Source organism: Astyanax mexicanus, chromosome 22, assembly GCF_023375975.1.
Source record: "Astyanax mexicanus isolate ESR-SI-001 chromosome 22, AstMex3_surface, whole genome shotgun sequence".
Taxonomy (NCBI): domain Eukaryota; kingdom Metazoa; phylum Chordata; class Actinopteri; order Characiformes; family Acestrorhamphidae; genus Astyanax; species Astyanax mexicanus.
In genome coordinates this window covers 23345345-23371670 of record NC_064429.1, presented here as the reverse complement: position 1 = coordinate 23371670, position 26326 = coordinate 23345345, and the positions used below count along the sequence as shown (strand labels likewise).

Sequence of the window (26326 nt, the reverse complement as noted above, 5' to 3'; positions counted from 1 at the left end):
CTGAAGTGTTAAACTAAATCTGATTAAATCCTTATTCTCCTTAATTAAAACTGCAGTATCAGCTGTTTTTGGTATTTTGCTGACAGGAAGGGGGGACTTTTGGAGAAAAGCCAGCCATAAGGTCAAGAATCAGACCTTCTGCAAAGAAATCTGATTTTATGTAAAGCCATTTACCTGGACAGTAAGTGTCTTCTTACAAATATATAAATAATACATATAAACAATATTAATAACGACTTTTCTACACTGACATGATTCATCAAGGAGCTCTTACAAGTGCTTTCTCAGCATGGTTGGTTAACCGTACCTGGGGCCACTGAACTGCTCAGTGGGAGGGCCTAGGACTGGGTATCGAAATTCGATACCAAAAAGGCACAGACCAAAATGTCTCGGTATTATCTAATACTGACAGGATCTAAAGACATTTGGTGCCTGTTTTCGATACTTTACATGAAACGCGCATACACCTACCAAATGTGGAGAGTGTGCACAGCGAGATTAAAACAACCCCGACGGCTAGTGCTTGCCGATTTTCATGATTAAATTATTTAATTCGAATTACAGTTTGCAAATTTAATGCGATTTTCAAATTGAAGTAATCGCAATTTTACATACTGTGACATTTTATGTTTTTAATCGAAAATATCAAAAAACGCTACTCATTTCTATAGTGTTTATCCATCTTACCTTGGTTATTGGTGCTTCCCACAGACCAACCCGCGCATATTTTCTAAACATTCAGGACTGAGCTCGTACTGAAAAAAGTTCCAGCGCTTTCGACAAAAACACCCGGTGAGATAAAGCATATATTTAGCTAGAAATAAATCCCACCTTTTGTAAAAACTGCAGCATCATCGCTCTCCGGTGAGGATCCGTGATTAACTGTGGAAAACAATAATAATCTCTCCTTCAAAGTTTCTTCTGTGACTCATTTAGTGTGTTATTTCTCAATTTTCAGTAACTCCGCAGCTGTGTAGATACGAAGTCAGCATGTGAAAGCACGTGATAAACAATGTTTTGAATCATTGATTCACTCAATAAATCGATTCAACCCAAAGCGTCTGAACACCAAACACCATTTTTATTTTTACCATTTTTATTTTAGTATTATTATTATTATTATTATTATTATTGTTATTATTATTAATTAAGGAATAATACAGTGTATTATTGTGATTATACCACAGTTCCATTACCGTTGTTTATTAAAAGACCTCAGAACTGTAGAGTGCTACCACTCTTTGTTTTTTTATGTCTGTCCTGTTTGTTATGCCAATGGTTGTAAGGTTATCTTAATGGACCTTTGAGGAATGATTTTGCCTTTTTCAAAAAGTGCCAAAAGTACAAGTGAATGTGGTTTCAGACACAATGCAGGGCAAGTAACAGAACAAAAATCGTGAGCACAAATACAGTTGCAGATCTGCTGTTAGTTTGCCTTTTGCTGTGTCTTTAGTCTTCAGCACTTGAAATGCTCATTCAGCAGAGTTCACACTGATTGATTAACTCTGCTTCTCAAGGTTATTCCACGTTTTGTCCCTGCTTTATGTTTTAGATTATTGTGTTATGTGACAAGGTGAAGGGCAGTCCCCTGAGTTCCAAGCGGTTCAGAGATTTCTGCACACTGTGTGGTTCATTCTGCCTCTGCCAGTAGCTGCAGCATTGTTAATGATGTAGGTGACTGCTCACACCACCATGTTTCACAGATGAGGTATTTTGGACTTTGAGGAGTCCCTTTTTTCTCATTTTAGTTTCTCATTCTGCTTCTTTCCTACTTATAAAAAGTTACCATTTCAGAACTTCAAGATTTTAGGGTAGAGATGATTTTGTAGAATGTGCTCATTTGTATTTCAAGTTGATTTAAAGATACTTCTCATTCACCTCTTTCATACAAAATGGCTCTTCTTTAGCATTACTAAGGGTGTACTTACTCTAGGCAATCTGTGCCGTGCCACTTGAAAAGGGTGAGCCAGGGCACGGTTCACTTGTCCGTAGTTTATGGAATAAAACAACAATGTTCATTTTACTCAAAATCTGCCTATAAATAGCAAAATCAGAGAAACTGATTCAGAAACTGAAGTGGTCCCTTAATTTTTTCCAGAGCTGTATAACTTTAAATATTTCAGGCGGATTAGTTTCTCTTTCTCGTTTTCTGGCTTTTACAGACATATTCGGTCTCTTTCCAGCTTCTGCCAGAGTGTCTGTATGTTAGTTTGTAAAGAATGAACCAGTAGTCCTTGTAGAACTGTTAGAACTAAAGGTCGGAAAGCAGGTCGCAGTTCTCGCGAGCGTTGGTTGCGGCCGCCTCGGAAAACTTACAGAGCACCGCTATTCCTCCTATTACACCTCTATGGAGCGCTGCAGTGAGTTTCAAGCTGTAATTTTACTTCTTTAAAAAGATCAAGAATCAAGGAAATCCTACCTAGTGCTGTTTTAAAGGAAACTTTTTATGCATAAAGGTGTTTTCACACCTGAAAGTCGGGGTTAAGGTTGATGTTTTCGTAACATTGTATACTGTACATTTGGTTTCACACAGTTAAGTAGTTTCCAACATCCTGTCATCATCATCTAGGAGCTACATCTGTTTATACATCACACTGATTGGTTTGTAGAATGTTGTCAGCGAGTGAGTTTGGTGAGTTGCCTTTCAGGAGCTGTTTTTTTTTTTCTTTCTTTTTATAATTTAATGGGTGATAATAGTCTGCCTTAACGTCTGGTAAGGCAGTGTTTTTTAAGGCAGTTGATTTGGATCCAACCAAATTTTTTTGGTTGGAACCAAATCTTTGGTCCTTTGGTCTGGACCATTGTTTTTACACTTTCTGCACCTGCTTTTTTTGGTTAGGACCAAACTGAAAGTCTAAAGTCCAGACTAAACAAGGTATTTGTGAAAGAACCCAAAATCTCATGATCTCATGGCTTGTTAATTCATTAGTAGTATGCTAGTAATAGGTGGTCAAGCTGAATAATAAATGAGGTCTTAAAATCCTGCAATAATTATATCAGTAATTCTTTGTAGACCAACAGCCTAAAAGGTTACACTCCTACCATGAAAGCAGTGTAATGAGGAAGACTGTATGCCATAGATTCTCTCTAATAGCCTTAGCAGGCACAACTGGGCAAACCCAGCAAACACAGTGAAATTGCTTTGAGCCGCTGAGACTCGGAGGCACTGCAGCTTCGGCATGATGAACTTGTGCTACGCTCACTGCAGTTCAGTGGGAATATTTACTGTGGTCGTCTGCGCTGCATACGCTGGGACGAACACTCGCGTCGGCCCATTCAGAGAGAATATTTGGTTCAGGAGTTCAGAGGGAATATTTAGTTCACGCTGCACACAGAAGGAATATTCATGCTGCTGCTGCTGCTGCTGCTGCGCGTCCAGGCGAGAGTTAATGGCTGGAATTGGTCATTAAAAGTTGCACGAGTGACTGTTTGCGCTGAGGTTGCTTGTACGACCGGGACTCGTTTGTTCGGGGCTTGAGCTGTGCCAGGTAGAAGATGTCCAGAGGGAAGGACAGGAAGGGAGGAAGGGATGAGGTGTGGTGTGTGTGCAGCATAAAAGAATACGGCAGCATTTTTAAAACCATCTTTCTGCCACGTGGGAAACATATGCTTCCAGAACAGATAATAACATTAATATGTTTTAGTGTGCTTAGTAAAATAACACAGCATCATCTGAGCATCTGATCACTGGCTTCTGTTATAACAAGTTAAAATTATATTCAGAGTATCGCTAGTTTGAATTCTGGTTCATGCTGCTTGCCATCAGCAGCCAGAGTCAGAGAGCACAATTGACTGTGCTTTCTCTGGGTGGGTAAATGGTGCTCTCTGGTGATTTCGGTCAGCACAGGTATCTGTTCTGCTCTCCTGACTGAATTTGACTTTCCTTTGAGTTCATGTGTAGCAGAATAAGCCTTCCTATCAGATTCTGTTTATAAATGAGAAGGGTTAATCTACAGTTACAGTAGATACAAATAAAGATATAGTGACAAGCGTCAGCTTTTATCCCATACTGCTGCTGAACAACATCACTTTCTTGTTGATGTCAATGAGCACAGCCGTCTGTTAGCTGATGTATCAGATCTGGGTTGCTGCGCTTTCCTCGCACATGCTGCACATGCTTTAATTCAGTGCTAATTGGGCTGCACAACATATCGTCTGAGCATCACCATTTCAAAGTGCACATACACAATAGTCACTTTGCATAATATGCAATGTCATGTAAACCAGATTTCAATGTACACAATAGGGGTGGGACCAAATATTGCTATTGATATTGCGGTATATTGTATCATTTTATTTTCGTGGTAAATATGAGTATTTTTATTAAAACATAGGCAATAAGACTCACCCCTCCTCCCCAATTTGATTTACTAAAGTTACTGCTTCATTACTCCATGTGGTGGTACAAATCCAATTAATAGGGTCTAATTAAACCTTTAGTGAAGAATATTGGTTGTTAAATTCTGTGAAATAGATATTATTAAATCCATAATTCCTGATATTTATTTATTTATTTAGGAGTATTTTATCCTTTTTGGTACCGTAGATGCTGTACAGTATCATAGAGAATTATCTTCTGATATACAGCTCTGGAAAAATTAAGAGACCACTTCAGTTTCTAAATCAGTTTATCTGATTTTGCTATTTATAGGTTTATGTTTGAGTAAAAAAAATTTTTTTTATTCTATAAACTACGGACAACATTTCTCCCAAATTCCCAATTAAAATATTGTCATTTACAGCATTTATTTGCAGAAAATGAGAAATGGCTGTAAATAACAACTGATATGCAAAGCGTTCAGACCTCAAATAATGCAAAGTTTTAAGAGATCAGAAATCAATATTTGGTGGAATAATCACAGTTTTCATGGCATGTTCTCCTTCACCAGTCTTACACACTGCTTTTGGATAACTTTATGCCACTCCTTGTGCAAAAATGCAGGCAGATCAGCTTGGTTTGATGGCTTGTGATCATCCATCTTCCGCTTGATTATATTCCAGGTTTTCAATTTGGTAAAATCAAAGAAACTCATCATTTTTAAGTGGTCTCTTATTTTTTCCAGAGCTGTATATTGCAGAAGAACAAAATGCCCAATGTTCAGTTTCTCCAATATTGTGCAGCACAAACTAAGCACATACTACTATGTGTCAATCTATTTTTTTATTAAATCTACTCCAAACACAGACTGTGCAAATCCTATTCTCAAAGGTGCTGATATAGATGCTGATATAATGTAAAAAATAATGTTAAAAAACACATTGTAAACATTTCTAGTTAAGACTTTTGAGCACCGAACACACAGACTGTAATTTGCCTCTTGTTATTTCTGCCTCTCTCACAGTGATCTAAAAATGTACTTACATATATACTATATATAGTTTAAGGTGTCTGGAGGGTTTGTTCATTATTCTAGTTTCTTGGACAGAAACTCGTTATATAAGTGTTTTGGCAGAAGTTCAGTCATTGGATTTCTTAGCACATGTACATTACCAGTCAAAAGTTTGGACACACGTTCTTATTCAGTGTTTTTCTTTATTTCTTTATTTCATTTATTTTCTACATTGTAGATTATAGATATTAAAGACATGGAAACAATTAAGGGACACATGTGGAATTATGTAGTACTGTGTTTCACAGACTAAAAGCCACACTATTAATAAAGGTCTATTGTGCACTGTATTTTTAGGGGCATTTTAAATGACAAAATTAAGGAACAATGTTGTTTCGCACAGTAATCTTCGCAGATTTGACTCTTTAAAACTGTTTATTGGATTGTGGTTCGTCACACATAGCTTGTTTTAACACAGTAAACACATAGACTACAGTCCGATATACTCACCTCTGAACGGCAAAAGAGCTAAAATTAGCTAATGCTAATAGTGCTCCAGCCTCAGTGCTGGAGAAACTTCACTGAAACTACTTTACAGTGCTGTTGAACTGCTCTTTACAACCTGACTCCTTTAAGAAGCTGAGAAAACTATTAAAGGTGACTCTACCTCATAAAGACACTGAGATTAAAATACCAAAAGTGGGCAGGTCTGTCCTCAAACATAAATGTAATACTTTGAAAGTATAAAACATATTCTGGTTTGTTTAACACTTTTTGTTTACAGAATGATTCTGCATGTGTTCCTGTATAACTTTAATATAGTCTTCAGTATTAAACTTACAATGTGAAAAATCCTAAGAAGAAAACACTTTGAATGAGAAGAGGTGTGTTCAAACCGACCAAGTAACTCAGGCAATCACTTAATAAGCTCTTCATAAGCAGCCTTCTAATAAAGTAAGTCCTTATTGACTTCCTGAGTATCTATTGGTTGGTTTCACACAAGCTGTTGACGGACATAAATAACTATGAATTGCAAATTCAGGTTACGTATGAAGTATAAAGAAGATGGACACAATGGGAGGCAGAACACCAGTTTATTGCACATATTTTATAATAGAAACATTAGGAAACATTGACCCTGAAGCATGTGTGTTCAATCCCAGAGGGTTAAACTAGAAGCCAGTGGGTTACTAGAGTTTCAGTAACTGCCTATTGACTTCTATTACCAGTGTTTTATGAGTCGGCGGTTGGTTTTCTGTTTTTTTCCTAAGTACTGACAAATTATGATACATAATAATCAATCATATGCTACAGATACTGCAGACAGACATTTAGTAGATAATCGCCAGAGTATTCCTTTAAAACATCCATCAAAAACCTATGATAGCCCTTATCTACGACCTGCGTGTGATCGCGGTATTCACAGCTTAGTCACCTGGTGCCCTCGGCTGAGTGCTGCTATTATGTTGCAGCCTCCAAAGAGAATTCAGCCCTCATGAATCACTTTCATTCTGTCGCCACCATGCCCATCCATCACCACATCTGCAGCTCCGCTCAACAGCACTACAGCGAAGGATCCACTGTCTTCTCTGCTTTACATTCTTATTCATGCATTTCTTTGTGTATGTCTGCCTGCATGTATTACCACACAAGGCCAAGTGTCCAGCATAAAGACTGCTATTAAAAAACACGTCCCGATATAAAATCTCACTAAGCAAATGCAAAAGTCTCCCTGCTTGTTTCAAACAGAAAAGAGAAATATTTCTTCTGTTCAAAAGTTTAGAATCACTTGTCATCAATCGTTTGGTTGCACTGGAGTATTTGAGCTGAACTTTTACCTTCGAATTTTGTTTAGAAGAGATTTCTTAATTTTCTTTAAACATAAAATAAGTTTACTGTGCATTTGCTGATATTTTTTAAGAAGCTAGCTAGCTATAATGCTTCTATTAGCTCACATATTATACATAGTAATACATTGTTGAAAGTCAACAGTGTTTGTTGGCTAAGAGTCACCATGTTATTTTTCATAACTGTTATAGAACTTTCTTAAAAGTAGAATAAATGGACTGGTAGAACTTTACATGTAACTATTCACCAAATTCTGTGCACAACTTCCAAGTGGCTCCTTTGAATTTCCTCGCTGTCCAATAAAAAACAAGTATCTCCAAAACAGCAACTTTACAGGAGCTTCTACATACATCTACGTCTGATGCTTCTAACACTGATCAAGCCTCCAGCGATAACGGCCTTCAGCCAGCGCCTTTGGACAGCTGCTCAGGATGTGCCCAAGGGTGCCTGTCCCCAAGGATGGATTAAGGATAGTCTGGACCCCTCGGCAAAGAGTTTGTCAAGGAGCCATGGTAAACGACTTCTGTGGAAGTCAGGGGCCCCATAGCAGGGGGCCCACTACTGGTATGCCCTGCTCTTCTCTAGGGCCCCCTGGTCTCATAACCAGGGCTCTCTAAAAATATGTCCACCTCTTTCCTAGGACCCCTAATAGCCAAAAGTCGAAGTCAGAGAAGTGCCACAATGTCTCATCCATTTTCATAAGGGGCCCAAAAGCATGGCTAGGGCCCCCAAAAACATGGCTAGGCCCCCCCAAAACTTGGCTAGGGCCCCCAAGAGGTCAAAGTCCCTAATTGTCAAAGGATCCTTTAAATGGAGGTCCCTCAGAAATAAAAATATGATGTATTATAAATGTTGATAGGCATTGCAAAATGTTTTGGGCCAGGGGCCCCTGACCTCAAGAGACTGACGATAGAGAGAGAAAAAACTTCTAAACTGTCAAAGTAAGCCAATGTAAATAAAAGTTTATTTCAGATCATTTTAAAAATATATATTTCTATTTTTTTTTTCATATTTTCTTCCCAATTTACAAGGCCAATTACCCAACCCACTCATTTGGACTCCCCCTTTCACTAGTGATGCTCCAACACCAGGAGTGTGAAGACTAGCACATGCCTCCTCCGATACATGTGAAATCAGACACCGCCTCTTTTCCAACAGCATTGCCGAGTAGCATCACAGCGCGTTCAGAGGAAAGCGCAGCGACTCGGTTCTGATACATGAACTCACAGATGCCTCGTGCTGATCAACATCAACCTATGGAATGATGTGTGGAGAGAGCACCTTCTACCCACCCAGAGAGAGCAAGGCCAATTGTGCTCTCTTAGGGCTCCGGTAGCCGAAAGCAAGCTACATAAACAGGATTCAAAGAACAAAATTCATTTATAGAAAGAAAGAAAAAGTATTTCTATTAGTTCGTTTATTAAGACATTTTGGCAGAGTGTAAGGGACAGTTTGTCTGTTTAAATTATGTAGTAAACTAAAAAAAACACCTTTATGCTCACTTACATTTGTTGATAGGAATGAGTGTATTTGACTGTAATTGGTTTGTAGACATGTTTTGTTTTAAATAATTTAAGGGGGAAAAATAGCCTCCTAGTCACAGTATTTTACAGTAATATGATACGACACACAATATAATAACATATATATTAATATGTGAAATAAACAAGTGATTCTAAACTTTTGAACAGCTGCACGCTCAGACAGATCGACTCAGTCCACACTTCCCCTGCTCGCTCAGTACCTGCTCGCTGCCTCTGCATGAATCTCGGACTGTAACCTCTCTCTGCCCTTTGCTATGTGTGTGTGTGTCTGCTTTTCCCAGGTATTCAGAAGAATACAGCATGGACTCCACTAACGCACAGTAAGTTCAGAAAGCACAGAGCCGTATCATGACCATTACGGGGGAACACGGTCACGAGCTGTAATGCCTTTCTGTAAATGTCAGCTATATTTTGCTGAGCTGTTGTGATGCGCAGCTTTCAGAAATATAGGGCCTGCAGTGCTTTTTGTGCTTTTGCACCAATTGATACATCATAGCTGAACACCTCAGTGCTTCAGATCTGCACATGTGACGTGTTGTTTGTGATATGGTACATTATAACACACTTCATATCATTATTAAATTGCTTTCTATGCTTGTGAAGGAAGTGTATCGTGCTCCACCATGTTTGCTGAAGTGACTTGCTCTGTGCTAATGACAGGATGTGGTGCTGCAGCTTGCACCTGTGGTTTTCTGACTTGATGATCATCAGAAAGCTCTTTGCTATTATTATCTAAGTAGACGTAAGAGGAAGTAACTAGAAACCAAGTTACAGTGGCTTGCTAGATAGCTTTCATGCTGAATTATGCTGAAAACACACAGCATTGATAGACTTTTACTTAATATTGTTTTTATATGGTGAAGCGATTAAGCAGCTAAATGCTCCAAAAAAAAAAAAAAGATTTTTCCTGTGGCAATAAGTTTTAGTCTTATATGATGATTGTTTGCTATAATTAAAGAAAAAATGATTTAAAAAAATGTATAGGAACTAGTGGTGTCAATAGATTATAAAAATGTAATCAGAGATTATTCACAACAATATTCTGTGACAAGACGCAATTTTTTTATAGTGGATATTTAAATGTAAATAAAAGAATGAATGTAAGAAATATAAAATGCAATTATATTTATATTAATGGTGTCAATTAAAATACTACTATATGCTAGTATTATACTTGTATGTTTGTAGGTGGGGCATTGGAATAAAGAATGCATGACAAATTGTATAGAGGAAAGTTTTTTTACTCTACTGTAAAAGTCTCAGTAGTTGTAAGGATTTCTGAATTAGAACTTAATTGGCTGAGTATAAAGGGGCATTTTCAAACCTGTAGTTGGTTTCTCTGGTCTGGATCAGTTGATGAGTTCATTTATTTGAAGCATTTTCTCCCATTTTTTCAGGCATAAACCGAAACGCAATAAAATGCGCACAAATAAACCACGCAAGAACATCGTCTCCTTCTGATTGGTCAGAGCTGTCTGGCACAGGAGCAATAAAATATACATAGTGATAAAATTCTGTGTTACAGCGCATATTTCTGTTCAGTGTGAAACTGATTTAACACAGAACGCTGAAAATTTGCCAGTGTTCTTTTAAACACAGTGTTTTCAATAGGAGGTGCAGCGCAAATGTGGGCAGTGAATGCTGCACATACTGTTCTCACTGTGTAAACAGCATGGAGCAGCAGAGACAGTGTTTGTTCATAGCAGTACAGGTGCTGGTCAACGAATTAGAATAATTTGAAATAGTGCAATCATGAAATTCTTTGAATGCATTTTTTGTGCAGAAAGCAAATCAGGTGTTCACCGCACCTGTCCTACTCGTTAGACTAATCACAGAACTCGTTACCTGGAAAAAAAATTGCTCAGCTGAGCTTTCCAAAAGGCCCATTTAGGCCATTTAACTGTGACACTGTTGTTTTATTGAATTAGAATAATGGAGAAACCGTTTCATTGAATTAGAATAATTTTTATTATAATTACAATCATCACTTTCTCAGTATTTTGTGGCTGCCCCCTTGGCTTGTATGACTGCCTGAAGTCTCCGCGGCATCGATTTGACCAGCTTGTCGCAAGTTTCCGCACTCACAGCTTCCCAGGCAGTGGCGATGTTCTGCTTCAGTTAGTTCAGCGTAGTAGGCTTTCTGTCGCGAATTTTCCGCTTGACGATGGCCCAAAGGTTTTCAATGACATTGAGGTCAGGCGAGTTGGCCGGCCATGCCAAAACTTCAAGCTGTTTTTTAGTGAACCAATCTTTGGTCGACTTTGCCGCATGAGCCGGTGCAAGATCCTGTTGAAATATGAAGTCTTCTTCGCCGAACTGTTCCTCAACAGTCGGAATCAGGAACGTTTCCAGAACATCTTGATATACGGCAGCATTGACAGTCTTCTTGAGGAAGCAGAGTTTCCCTACACCTCGAGCGGACATGCATCCCCAGACCATAACGCTCTGGGGAAACTTGACGGATCTTTTCACGCACTCGAGGTTGTAGGTTTCGCCACCACGACGCCAGACACGAGGACCTTGGTCACCGAAGGAGATGCAGAAGCGTGATTCGTCACTGAAGACCACTTTCTGCCAGTCTTCAGCAGTCCACTCGCCGTGTTCTTTGGCCCACTTCAGCCGTTTCTCCATTTGTTTCTTGTTCAGCATCGGTTTTACTGCTGGAACGCGAGATTTGAAGCCGAGTTCGCGCAGACGACGGTAAGTGGTTGATCTGGAGACGTCAGCGCCGGTCTGCTTGTTCCACAAGTCGGTGAGCTCGGAAGTGGAATTGAACCGGTTGCTGACTGCGATCTTTCTCAGCTGCTTGTTGTCGCGAGCAGAAGTTTTTCGGACGCCGGAACAGTTGGTGCGCTTGCTGCAGTTTTTCTTGAGAGCTTTGCAGACGGAAGACTGGCTGATGCCGAGCTGCTCAGCAATTTTAGTTTGGATCAAGCCTTGTTGGCGAAGGGCTTGAATTTGAGCCACTATTCCGGTTGAGAGGTCGCGCTGCTTACCCATGATTGATTTTACAACTTAGAAATTCTACTCAACCCTGACTTTATACTGCACAGTGAACACTCTTCACAGAAAACAAAAATTCGAGCATTTATTCTAATTCAATGAAACGGTTTCTCCATTATTCTAATTCAATAAAACAACAGTGTCACAGTTAAATGGCCTAAGTGGGCCTTTTGGAAAGCTCAGCTGAGCAAATTTTTTTTACAGGTAACGAGTTCTGTGATTAGTCTAACGAGTAGGACAGGTGCGGTGAACACCTGATTTGCTTTCTGCACAAAAAATGCATTCAAAGAATTTCATGATTGCACTATTTCAAATTATTCTAATTCGTTGACCAGCACCTGTATATTATCTGGTTAATATATCCGATTACAGTGTGCCTTATTAGCAGTTTAGCCTAATTAAAATAGGGTATATATTTGATAGTTGGGTCGGATCGAGACAAGATCACATTCTCACCACAAGCAAAGCACTCCAGAAAAACGCTGCACATTAGGCAGCGCCAGGGCAGATTATGGCAGAAGTTGGGGACAAACTTGAAAATAAAAATAAATAAATAAATAAATAAAACCATGTTACTGATTCCAAATTTGTTGTGTGTGTTAACACTTTAACATTGACAGGCCAAACAGTAACCAATATTAAAAGTAGCGTTGTTGCTTATACATATCATCGCTGTCCAATAAAAAGCAAGCATCTCACAAACAGCAACTTTAAAGGAGGAACATAAATCCTTCTTAACTTTTTAATGGAAGTCAGTGTAAAAAAAGTTTATTTCAGTTCAATCTGGAGAAAAGTTATAGGTACATTCAATATGAAATTTTGACACAGTGTAAGTGACAGTTCAAATTATGTAGTTAAATAAAAATCCACAAATATGAGATTCTTGTTTTCCATTGGACAGCAAAGATATTCTACATTGCACTTGGAAATTAGACAATTAATTTATTTATTTTTATAGAAATTTGTTGCAGTTTAATTCTGTGTTATTTAAATGATATTTAAACATATAATAATGTTATTTAGATTATCATAAGTTGCCAAAAGTTGTACAGCCTTTGTTTTTTTTTAGTTTGGACTGATTTGAACGTCAGTTGAAAGTCTCCGTCTGCCTGGAACAACCTACAAAATGAACTTAAGATTCACAGTATTTTACCATTGAACACTTTTAGGGTAATAGTGAGGTCAGTTGACTTTAGATTGTTTGTATGTAGATGTTTTTCTTTGTAAAAGAAATCTGTGTTATTAAATGGATTAACCTGGCTTATTAAAGGTTAAATAAATAAATATAATGACAAGAAATAGCAGTTCTTATTATCCGCAATGTATATTTGTGCAGCTTTCAAGCATTGCTTTATATAAGCACAAGCCACTGTGTTAAATCACTTGCTTTATCTTTATGGTAATTGACAATGCAGTCTGATAGCTTGGCAGCACTACAGCAGATGTGATGGAATTGACTCTGATTTGTAAGAGATAAAAGATAATAGAGTCTAATTATGCATGTGATAATTCTCCTAAATGGAATGCATATTCTTGTGGCTTTATAAAAGCACAGCACCACTTCAGTAGAGGCAACAGCTTGCGTGTGGGGCGTTATAGTTTTAAACTGGTAAGAATATGTATGGCTTTTATACAGGCCCACTCTGACAGCTCGGTAAATGTGAGAAAACGTCTCCAGTGCATTTACATGCATTCAATTATATATGAAAATATAGGTATTTTTAGTATGGGTGCGCATGACTGTTTACTGCTTAATGAACAGCCTCATATATTTTTAAAAGGGTACTTTGAAATTCACTTTAAACATAGGAAGGCTCCTAAATAGTTCTTGGTCACAGAGTAGAGTGGCATAGAATGTAACATGTTTAAATGCAGTATAGCATGGATTTTCCAAGGGTTTTAAACTGTTCGGACACTTGCTCATGTATTGTTTCTTTCGAAATCATGAGCAATAAAAAAATATAAAATTGTTTCTTTGCAGAACAATGCAGGAAAGGGTGCTAAAAGTGTTTTTTTTCTTTCTGTGGATTTGCTTTAAATAACCCTTTCTTATGTTAACAAATAGATTTTTCAGGGCTAAATTTGAAAAAGGCTAAAAATGGGAGGAGTAGTTTTGGGGGGGGCACTGGGTGATGTATGGGTTTAGAGGCAAGGCAGGAGGAAGAGCTGATTGGCTGAGCTGCAGCAGCATCATGCCTCTGATAGCGGTGTGACCCAGTTGGTTGGATGTCAGCAGGGGGGCGGTATTATTGATTGACTGGTCTGCATATTGTGATGTGTCTGCATACCAAAGTACACGGACACACCCTCCTCACCTATAGCACAGCTGAACCTGTGAGAGCACTGTCAAGGTGAAAATTACCACAATAAAAATGTTTAAATTTAAGCAGGACTAGTATGTTTCATTTCAATTATTAAAGGAAAAATGTAATTTAGAGTTTAGTGTTTTTTTAACACTGTATCTAACAACTTTTGTGTAATTATTCCTAATCGTTGCAAAGTGCTCTCATCCTGCCAACATGATTCACAGTTAGCTAGCTAGAGCTGAGGAAAGGTCATTTATCCTAGCATGAATACTTTTAGGGCTTTATTGTGTTTTTATCCTTAATCATTTAAAGTGAATAATGACTTCCTTTTCATTGTTGTGTAATTATTAAATAAATTGAATCAGAATCAGAATGTAAATACTGATAAAGAATTGTTGCAAGTCAGTACCTTAAATCAGTACCTTCAGCTACACTACATGGTGTTTTTTAGACCAAACAATGTTCTTCTTATGTACAAAATTGTTTTTTTGAAGACCAATCCACTGAAAGGTTCTTTAGGGTGCTAAAAGTGTTTTTTATCTGACTTTGCTCTGAATAAACTTTCTTAAAACACTCATTTTTAAGAGTGAACACATTCACACAAAGGCATTACCTCAGCCGAGGCAATCCAATCCTGCAGTGAGAGCAGCTTTAAGTCTGAAGTGTCATTAAAGTGTGAACATCCTACTGTAATTATTGCATCGAGTGGTAAAGTGGTGCAGTTGGTTTCAATGGAAGCCAAAGTACAATAGATTTTCCTCTGTAACGATGGTGTAGTAGTATAGGCTTTTCAAGCATATCCTCTCCACTGCAGCATCGTGACTGCTGTGTCAGAGCACCAGTTGTTTCCTCACCATAGCTCTAAAGTAGGTTGACGGGAGCTTGCTGACAGGAAAGTGCTCCACAGCTTCAATATTCATGTCCCTTACACTATTTATAGAGCTCGTACTGTATCTGCCTGACGTTTCTCAGCCTTGTGTGGGTGGGATGGAGGTATACAAAGATCTGTTGTCTTCAGACGCTGAGTGTTTTTAAGGATAGCGAGTTAAATGCTATCTAAACTCTCAGGTGTAGCCTGTAGTGTTCTCTGGTAGGAAAATGGTGCATGTTGTTATGTTCCCCGTCTTGCTGTGGGCCTTATTTGTTGTTGTTTTGACAGAATTCTGTCTTCACACTGCTGCGAGCTGGATTTGACATGTGCTGTTCAAGATACTTTGACAGATGGAGGTGAAGACTTGTAGATTTTGAGAGTCTAGGAAACAGGCAGGGCTACTGAATGACTGTGTGTATTGGTGTGTGTGAAATCTGGTGATTAATGGTGTAAATCTCTGATTCACAGTTTCACTTGTTTGGGTTTGTCACTGGATATATTTATATTACAACGATTTAACCAATTTCTTTTTTTTTATCTGAAAAGAACTTTTAGGTATGCACCGATACATCTTTATCAATTCTAAAACCGATATATATATATTATCTTTACATATTAATTGATACCCGATACTAATCTGATTGCTTTGTTGAAATGGTAAATTGTATAACTCACAATCAACTGACATATCGTCTGGCTGAGTAATTGGGCCGTTTATTGTCTTTTTTTATAATCGGCATCCGTCGATATCGGCTCTCTAAATGTCGGCATTGGCCAATAAAAAAACAATATCGGATAATAGATACCGTAAAAAATACCTTGAACTATAATAGTATTATTTCATATGGGCCATTAGGGTACAGATTTTTTGATGTTTGCAGCAAAAAAAAGTTCTCACTGTTCTCGTTTCATATTAAATATCTACTAGCAACAGGTTATATAATTGACTTCTCATCAAAATGTCATATTGCATGCTGTAATATCACCAAATAAAATGTATTTTTTTTTTTTTTAGAAGTAGTGTATTATTTAAATTAAGTTTAAAAAATTTAATGTTTTATCATTTTGGCAAAAATATAGTTAACGCCAAAATTTCTTATTATTTTAGTGGCCCATATTGCTTCTTTATCTGTCACTAAAATAATAAATGTTTGTGCAACATTTAAATAAAAAAAATTAAGCAAAAACAACAGAATTTAGATCATATCATTCTGTTTGCTATGGTATGTGTATCATGTAATAACAATGTAAATAACACTATAGCTACAGTTAAAGCTTCTCTGCTAACAGGGCTCCAATACTAACAGCCGGGCTTATTTAGATTAAAGCCCATAACACTAACAGACACAGCAGCTAGCCTCCACTTGGTTTTTCTGAGCTGGATTACTCGCTGATAGTTGATGACATGTGGAGGGCAGTATACTGAAACCTAGATTACCTGCATGTAGCTGCCCACAGTGCGGGAATCGAGTTATATGAGTGGATTAGTATTGTGGAATGGCCTAATTATTCTATACCCGATCCAGTGAATTATGTTAATATCAGAACTTATCCAATCCTAATATCAGATCAGTGATACACATACCAATGTGAGAGGTGCAAACCAGCCTGAAGACTGACTCTTTGATCTGTAATTAACTTTAATATGTGTTTATTGTTTTTGAATGCTCTGTGCTGTAATCTGATCAGTCAGTGTGTATATCTTGTAACAGCATCTCGCTGAGCTCTACAGGCTCTATATGTGTCACTGCTGCCTGTTTTAATGCCATCACCATAGCGACAAGGGAGTAAGAAAGTGGGAAATCTCTCTCTCTCTCTAGCTCTTACTTATTCGCTCTCTGTCTGTGATTGTCACTTTCCTTCACTCTCTCTCTCTTGCACTTTTTCTCTCGGTCTCTCTGAATGTCTTACTTCATGTTTCTTTTTCTGGGCCAGTCGTGGTTTAGGAGTTAAATAACCAGGTTATTGGTGACAGGGTTGTATGAACCTTGGATTAATAACCAGGTTTGGCTGTTTGCCTCTGTTGGGACTGAGAACAAGGTTTTTCTAGCAAGGTCTCACACTCTTCTGAGCATGTGCGCTCAATGTCCACTGACTTTTTGTGCAATTTGCAAGCAATAGAATGGAAATTCTTTAAATGTTTGTTGCCCATCAGTTAGTTTTTCTTATACTTTTTGAAAATAAACGGGATGACATTTCCTGCAAGGATTTTATTGTTACGAAAGTTTTATTTTATGCATAGAAATAGTTCTTTGTTACATGTTTCTGTCTCTAACTCTAGCACAAATTCTGCTGGAGAGCCGTAATCTGGACCCCTCGGTAAAAGTCTTATTGCCATTAGAACAACATATTTTACATAACTAATCAAATCTGCCAAAAAACTTAATTAACAGTTTGCAGTGTTTGGCTTAAAAACACTGATTCTTCTCTGCTCTCTTTTTCTCTCTCTCTCTCTTTATCTTTGTCTCTCTGGCTCATTTTAGCTGGCAGTTTTTAACTCTTAATTTTTGACTCTTACTTTTACTGCATGTTATAAGTCTCATCTAATTCCCACTGTCTCATTCTTTTTTTCTCTCTTTCACTCACTCTCTCTTGCACTGTGTTTTCTTCTGTCACTTTCACTTTTTCTCTGTCCTTGTGTAATCGACCTCTCTCTTTCCTCTGTTTTTGTTCTTTTTCCAACTTTACGTTATTTTTCTCTCTCTTGCACTAAATCCAGATAGCTCTTTCTCTCTCTCTCCCTCACTCCTTCTCTTTTTCTCCCTCCCTCTCTCTTCGGGTCTCACTCTGGGTCTCTCTCGCCCTCGCTTCTGTCTGCAGTGCTAATTACAGTCTTCTCCCACTTATTCTAAATGTCTGGCACTAGTCAGCTTTACAGGCCTGTGATCGCTGGAAGCTCAGGATTTAGCTATTAGTCCTGCAGTAATGCTGGTAGCTCTGCAAACAGAACACACACACACACACTCACACACACACACACACACACACACACACACACATACACACACAAACACTCACCAATAATTATTCCCACAGTGCCTCGTTCTCACCAGAGCTACAGCTTTTAAAGGGAAAGCGAGTGGCCTTATGATAATCAAGTGTTATTAATAATTCTTCAACACTTTCTCACAATATACACAATTTATCTTCATTATATTCAGGTTGATCTTCATTACTTATATAATGATGCATAATGATGTCATGTTTTTTATCCTCTAAGCATTTTTATGTGCTTACTAATACACATATCATATCCCAACACAAGTATCTGCTCCAGAGTTACAGTGTATAGTACATAACACTGATATGTACAGTATACACTGTACTGTAATGTAGGTGATGTAATATAATCCATTACTACAGCATAGACTGGTCACTAGATTTTACTGTATGGGAGAGGCTTGCCTCTGATACAACAGTATAACAGTTCTCATTAATAATACATTTACATTCTGGCTAGAAACAAGCCTAGAAAACTATATCATACAGAGATGGAAAAATAAGGATCAGGAAGTTTTTAGCCCAAATTTGCAATAATCTGATAGTTTAGTCCATCCTAGGGGATCATACTTTATTAACATGCATATTTGGTAAGTTGTTGTAGTGCTATGAACATTCGAATGCACAAAAATGTACCCTGAGTACATACTAAAGATAAAGAGATTGATTGGTAATGCATTGTGTTGTCCTTTTTTAGCCATAGCTGATATTTTTCTTGATTTAGCCTGTCCTTTGAGCCAATCTGATCATATTCATAGTTAAGGATTACAGCAAGAACTACTCGGCCATAAGAAACAGCAGTTTTGCCTTAAACCTCTAGCTGGAACTACAGAGCTGGTGCACAGCTTATTAACAGCTGATTTGGTTTTTTTTTTTTTTTTCATTTCTCAATGTGTAAGACTTACACATCTCATGAAGGATAGAAAATATTAACTTTTGACAACACTAATTTGATACCCCTCTCAAGAGTGCAATTTTTTGTGCAGTCTATACAGTGAGTAGCTATTAGCAGGGCAGAACAGCGTTAACAGAGTTAACAAACACTACCATCCACACAAATGCTGATGTTTTTAGTCCAGGATAAGCACCCCTTTTTGGCTGTGTTCAGATGTAGAGCTCCACAGTGCAGTTCTGTATAGGGATTTGATTGTTATCTGGGATTGGCAAATTGAGCTGAAAGATGATCACAGATCAAAATCTCTCATTAGTCCTATCCAGGCGGGATTAGTTTCTCAGGGGGACGTCTGTAAAAATATTTCACACTTCTACTAAGTGATAAAAGTTTTTTGGCTTTCTCTGACACATGACTTTGCGTTCAGTAGCTCCTCCATTTTCACTCGCTGTTGTGTTCATGTGGATCTCAGTGGAAACGCACCCCCAAAGTGTAATTACGGTGCGTGGCAGCTATTTTATTAAACGCGAGGTGACGAAACTCGGAGATGTCCGTCCGGACGGGAATAAAATTACCAGACGCCAACGGAGTTCAGCAAAAAACAGTAGATAATTCAGCCTGTAATTTTCTCAGAGGACATCTGAGAAAAACACATACATGGTTGTTCCAGACGGGAATAAAATCACAGAGGACCCCCCCAGTAAAAGAGAAAATTACCGCAGGATCCCCTAAAAAACTAATTAGGGCTATTGGTTCTTCTTTTCTCAATACTGATTAAGATGTGCCTCTAAAAGTAGGCTAGTGTGCCCAGACTGCTCAAAAACTCAAACTAAACCCAGGTAAAAACATCACATCGACAGTATGATTGTGTGCTATTGAGAGGTGTAATCGTATATGTATTCTATAGGCTGGTGCTGTTTGGTGCTGAACAGCTGCAGTGTATCTGGCTCTCAACATCAAGACTCCAAGAATTCATTTTATCCCAAAATAAAAATTCAATTTAGGCTTATGTGCTCAGAAATTGAAAAAAAAAAACATAGCCTCACTTGTAATCAGCTGAATTCTCAGTGGGTAGAAATAGACTGACGGTTCATTTTGCCTAATGGAGCTGGTGGTAATTACAGAAAAGCGGCTTTGAGAGCAGGTAGGCTGAGAACACATTTTACCGTTCTTTTTCTGTGTCTTTTGTCTCAGGGTCTTTGCTCCATGCTGCTCATTTCAGAGTTTTGCAGCTGTAATATTAGCGCTAATATTATGCAATCAGGCCTATTCTATTCTTCTACAGGAACACGACGAGTGCGTGAGGAAATAATGTGCTCAATTTCTGTTGAACACGTTGAGTGTGCAGAAAAATGCCTGATGAAATGATCTGTCGTTTTTAATCCATCATTATTTTCTCTGTTGTTGCTGCTGTTGAGATGTACTGGCTACAGATGTTATATAATCTAAAATGTTTAATTTCATCTAGCATTGTATCAGATGAACTGTATAAGTTTTCCAGATATTTACAGCAATGATTAGGGGTGTAAAGGTACAGAAAATTCACGGTTTGGTTCACACCTCGGTATAAACCCTATGGTTCGGTATGTTTTCGGTACGGTTGGTGGAAAAAATAAAGAGGCTGGGCATTCTGTATAGCCTCACCTTTATACCCTTATAATAACAATGGATCTTCATTACAATAATGTTTTGTTTTTTGGGCTGGAATGTTGTAACGGGGCTTGAGCACTTTTATTAAATGCTTAAAACCAGAGTTCACTCCTACTGTCATCATGAGAGGCTCCATCTTTTGGATCTTGTTGGAACAAACAAATAATGAGCCTGATTGTGTTGCTTTATTAAGAACAAAAGAACAGCATTACTTTAACTGCTTAAATTACTCATATTTTTTTCCTAAGAATATTAATAGGGAGAGAGAGAGGGAGTGCACGCGAAAGATAGAGGGGTGCGCGCCAGAGAGAGGGTGCGCGCGCGCGCGCGAGAGAGAGAGCGTGGACGCACGCGTGCGAGAGAGAGAGAAGGTGCGCGAGAAAGAGAGAGAGAGGGTGCCAGAGAGGGGGGCGGGGGGTGGGGGGGCGCGAGAGAGAGAGAGGGTACGCGAGAGAGCGTGTGTGTGCGTGACGGTTCGTGACTTCATTTTGGTGTTGTAGACCCTTGGTTTACAACACCACCACTAAATGACTTTATTTATATCTTAACAAAAAAAAATCATGTTATTTTTCAGTCCATACCCAAGTAAAAAGTGCTAATGGTGCTTATTAAGTACACACATCAGCTGTTAAGCAGTCTATACCCAGTGTATACCCTTTATACCCATAGTAATGATTAATAAATCTAAAGGCGGTCTAACACTGAACACCGTAGCTGAAGTAAGAGCTCCATAATGACTCCAGATGATTTGTTTATACTAAAGAAGTTCAAGTTAAGAAAGTTGAAAGCCTTTTATGGAGAGTAGATTATGTATAATCTGATATGTTTAGCTCTGTGATCAGATTCTCTTTCTCCGTCAGACACACACAGGAGTTTTATGTGAGAAAGACGTGATGTTTTACAGGGCTGAGCCAGGCTACTCCCAGTGGAATGTTCCTTTAAAATACTGGATTTTTGGCATTTTATAGAATTTTCACAGATCTTATATCGTAGATTTTTGTGTTCATCTGCATTAAGAGTAATGGTTTCCAATGTTTAAGCACCAAGGAATGCTCTATGTGTGACCAACTTAAGACCTACCACAGGTTTGTGTCTTAAGGTTTATGTCAGCCAATTTAGACAAATAAAAAAATAAGATTTATCTGAGTTTCTTAATAATTATTTTTCTGCTAATCTGTCACACAGTGTATGAAATGGACAACACGCACTAAGTTGCATTTTATATACACAAGAATTTTAAAAAGAATTTATGGATGGTTGTGTGGATTTAATTTATTGTTTTCTTATTTTTTGCAGATTTTTTTCTGCAGTTTTTAAAATCTACATAATTGTTTGCTCTGATTGTATGATGTATCCATGGAGCAATGCACTTTTGTACAACAAATCTGTAGAAGTTATTATGTTACCAAAGTTTTGACCCCCTTTTTATGTCAACATACTCCAAACAACCGTACAGGGTACCACAGCATCCACTTAGCAACCACCATAGATACACAGCAGCCATCTGGGATATCATAGCTACTGCCATGAAACCACAAGGTGGCACCACCTGAAATACAATAGCAATTACTTTGACTCTGTTGCACATATCTAGTGGCCACTTAGCAACACATATAGCAACCTCAAATCTCAGATACCATATCAAACACTTACAGTAGGTACACCACAGTAGCCACCTGGGATAATGTAGCAGCTACCTAGCACTTAGTAACTTCATAGTAACCACCTGTTATTCCAAAGCAACCACCTAGCCACACCATAACGAATAATAACCATCTGCTAAACACTTAGCAAGACTACTGCAACCTCCTGGTATACTACAGCAACTACATGGGAACCACTTTTTCGGCTGCACAATCATTCTGTGTTCATTCTTTAAAAAAAATGCTGATTTAAAGGCTTATTTGTTTATATTTTAACAGTATTGAAAATATGTTAAAATCTCAAAAATGTTTGCATTTGTTTAGTTTGTTTTTTTTCTTCAGAATTTAAGCATAATTATTATGCTGACATGTTGATCATATCATGGTCATAATATGATATTGCTGTACTGTTTTCATGTGTTTGTCTTGCAGAGAAACCAGACCCCTAATCTGCCATTAGGTTGACAGTGTTGTTATCCACTGTGCTACACCAACCTACATTGTTTACATTGTTTTTTTTAATCATTTTGAGATAGAAATTAAAATGTGTTTTAATCAATTTTGGTGGGGGTTATGCTGAGGGTTCTATGTTAATATTTTAATAATGATCAACAGTACATGCATGTAGGTTTACTGGGAGTTTTGTATAATATATAAAGTGGATTTATGTATTTATTTTAGTGGTGTAGACCCTTGGAATGACCACCACTGAATGACTTTATTTATATCTTAACATTTAACTTAACTATTTTGGAAAAATAAAATCTTGTTATTTTTCATTGCTGATTACTTAACAATTAAAAGTGACACCACTGTTTATATTTAAAATCTTTCTATAACTCTGTATTTAAAGAATGTTTTTTCTTTGTAGGGTACAAGTGGAGTTCTATGTGAATGAAAACACGTTCAAAGAGAGGCTGAAGCTCTTCTTCATCAAAAACCAAAGGTCAAGTAAGTGAAACCTGCTGTAAAGTTTATTCAATTGAAAAGTGCCGTTAAGAAAAATCCAATATCACTGCAGAGTCATGCAGCTAGTATTAAATGTTCACAGCTAAGCGTTATTGACTTCAGGGCTATAAAACTGTCCACCTTATGAATTCCAAAGCCAAAGGTGAAATATTGTGTGTCCAAAGGCAAAGCGTTCTGTTAGTGCTTTAAGATTTTATGTACTGTGTTTGTTGACATCTTAATGAGAAAGTGTGTGTGTGTGAGTTTAAGGGTGCGAGGGGTGATTTTTCTTTTATATTTTATGTCAGCATTGTTTGTAGAGCCTCACAGTAGTTGATGGGTGTTGTGCACAATACAGACAAAAAGTGGGATGTGTGATAATGCTTTTGGATATCATTGTCAGATTAAAGGTTTCAAAAATGTTATCTGTAACGTTTAGAAAACGTTTTACTAAACAAAAATTGTTAGCTAGGATATCTATTAAAAGAGTCCTCAATGAGTGAGGATTAATGGAGCTAAATGGCTAATGAATTAAAATAATTTTGAATTAAAAATCGAAACTAACTACTGGTCAATAGTAAAAAACTACTTTATTTATATCTAACTAATATATTATTTTAATTTTGAGAAGAATAAAGTATTTATCTAAAAAAACTAAGCAAAGAAAATATATATATTTTTTATTTTTATTTTGAACTCCTTCTAGTGTCTGACAAACCTGGAACACAGTCTTAAGTAAATATTGTTCTGTCTAGAAGTTCTCTGATGCCAGATTTGGGTGAGTGCAAAGTATTTATAGACAAGGCTTTGTTTGAATAGGAAAGTACTCTAAACTGAAAGTCTAATTGCCATTTAAACAACATATTTTACATCACTGATAAAATCTGATAAAAAACTAATGGAACAAGCTGATTGGCTCTTTTTGTTGAATGGTGGGATGCCACGATTAGCGTTGTAAGAAATCCCATTCATAAAGCAGTCAGTGGGCAACATCACTAGGACAATATTTTAGCAATCTATAGCACACCGGTCAATTACATATCGCACAGCTGGTGTGACTTTGGTATCATTGCATGGCTCAAAGTGCAAAAAAGACATATACTATTTTTCTTAATTAATTTTTGTGTTTTTTGTGCTTAATGTGAAATAAACCAATCAGTGTGGCCATCGTCATTCACTGTACTGGGGACATGTATAGGTATGGACTCTGGCTGTTGACTGTTGTCAGGGTTTTAATCAGTCAGTGGCACATCTGTTTTTTCCACCGCCAAAATAGAAACACACCAGAAAGTTACCTGAATACACCTCACTTTCAGACCTCCAACCCCATCAGTGTAGATTTATTCTTTAACTATATTCCTTAACAGCACAGGTGCAAGGCGTGAAAATTGACTGTTGAAGGGGTGTAAGATAGCAAAGAGCATCGCAACTTGTCTTTTGCGGGGTGTACAATAGGGCCCTTAATGTCTGTTAATATCTTTAACCCAACTCTGATGTCTTTTTTTACTTTTGGAATTCAGTGAAGTGCAGCCCTAATAAGGCAGGGTTGTAATTAATACAGAGGTCAGGCCTGTTCTTCACATTCAGCAACCCAGTCTTCTTACAGAAGCTTCCCCCTAGCCTGTGCTGCTGAAACACCACTAAGAACAGCTGCTTATTTAAACATTGGTTGGTGCACCTGCCTCTGCTGAATTAAATAAAATATTATATTTAATATACAGTAGTGTGGAGTTCATTTAAAGCCTGCTTCAGTGGCTACCTTTATAAACATTTCCCTTTGAGCATTCGCTGCTGATAACTGTAAATTTAGGCGAGGTATTTTTCGGCTGTGATTTGATGGATGGAGCTGCAGTAAGAGCATTAAAGAGATTTAGAGGTTTAGAGCTATTGACGGGAAATTATATTGGCCCCTCTGCACATTCAGTTCGCAGAGGCCCGGAGGAGTTCACTACATACAACCAACAGTACAACAGAACAACATCACTGAGGATAAACAGAGCTCCACTTTATAGGTTCTTAATGAGAAACGACAAATCATTAGATGTTACTCATAAAACTTAAAAGCCTGTGGGATATCTAAAGACAATTATCACTGTATTTTTTTCCTTAAATTACTTTTGTTTGCAATACTACTTTTAACAGTAAAACAGAATAAATATTATGGGCACAAAACATACAGTTACAAGAAAAAAGTATTTGTGCAGGTCTGATCTGCAACTACAGGAAACGTTTGGTTGAGGTAAATCCAATGGTTCACATACTTATTCCACCCCTGCACTGTGAATGTTAACATGTTGTGTTCAATAAAACCATGCAAACAAATATTTTTTTGTGTGGTATTAGTTTAAGCAGACTGTGTTTGTCTACTTTTGTGACTTAGATGAAGATCAGAACACATTTAATGACCAATTTATGCAAAAATCCAAGTAATCCCAAAGTGTTCACATACTTTTTCTTGCAACTGTAATACAGCCCAAAAAAACTTACTTTTTGATTTAATTGCAGATAGTATGTATTGTACTGTGTATTAACATTTAATTTGTTAATATACAGTACTATTCTATTCCTGTATTTCAGGCATGCAACACAAAAAGTTAAGATCATAAATCTTACCTTTGAAAGGTGTGCAGCATGTGGTTTAGCATTGTCTTGTTGAAAAATGTTTAGGCTTCAGATGGAAATGATGTTATGTTTAAAGCAGCATACTGTATGTTGCTCTCAGATCTCAAATGTTCCCTTTTCTGCAACAATAAAGCTGCTTCACAGAAGTGCAATCACACAACTCCAAACCATGACAGACCCTGGCTTTTGGACTCTTTATTTTTGCTGATAACAGTCTGGATGGTCTAAGGGGTCTGATCTATCTTGGGTCTGAAGCTCTGGGTATCTATTTATTCCAGATAAGTTCTGGAATACTAATTCATCTGACCACAATACATGTTTATACTATGTGATGGTCCATTGATTCATCTGAGCCCAGCTTCTTCTAATAAATTAAATAAAATTGCGCAGGCAACTCATGAAATATCTTAGGTTCATACTGTCTGCAATTAAATAAAATTTAAAGTAAACGTAAGAAGCACTGTCTAATCGCTCCAGACTCAGATCTATTATATTTTAACTTTTATACTTTTAAACTTTAATGTAGTACTTGTAAGAAACTTTTGGGGTCACAATCCATAATTTTGTCAATTACATCTCATATCTTGTTCTTCACACTCATAAAGAGCACTCAGTAAAATCGTAGACTTTCTTTTCATCACTTTAACAACTTGACCATGTTTCTTTTTT

At 37.5% G+C, this 26326-nt stretch overlaps 1 protein-coding gene across 14 annotated transcripts in view; it reads left to right on the top strand.

Moving 5' to 3' along the window:
* kcnt1b (potassium sodium-activated channel subfamily T member 1b) overlaps positions 1 to 26326 on the top strand; it is a 144770-nt gene that overhangs the window by 61492 nt on the left and 56952 nt on the right. For 13 of the 14 annotated variants that reach the window (XM_049470789.1, XM_049470786.1, XM_049470787.1 and 10 more), the window contains one exon: positions 22959 to 23038. In XM_049470789.1, the coding sequence (XP_049326746.1) occupies positions 22959 to 23038 (80 nt within the window). Of the gene's footprint in view, positions 1 to 9003; positions 9043 to 22958; positions 23039 to 26326 lie in introns of all 14 variants that reach the window. The other variant, XM_049470790.1, reaches the window with a different exon arrangement.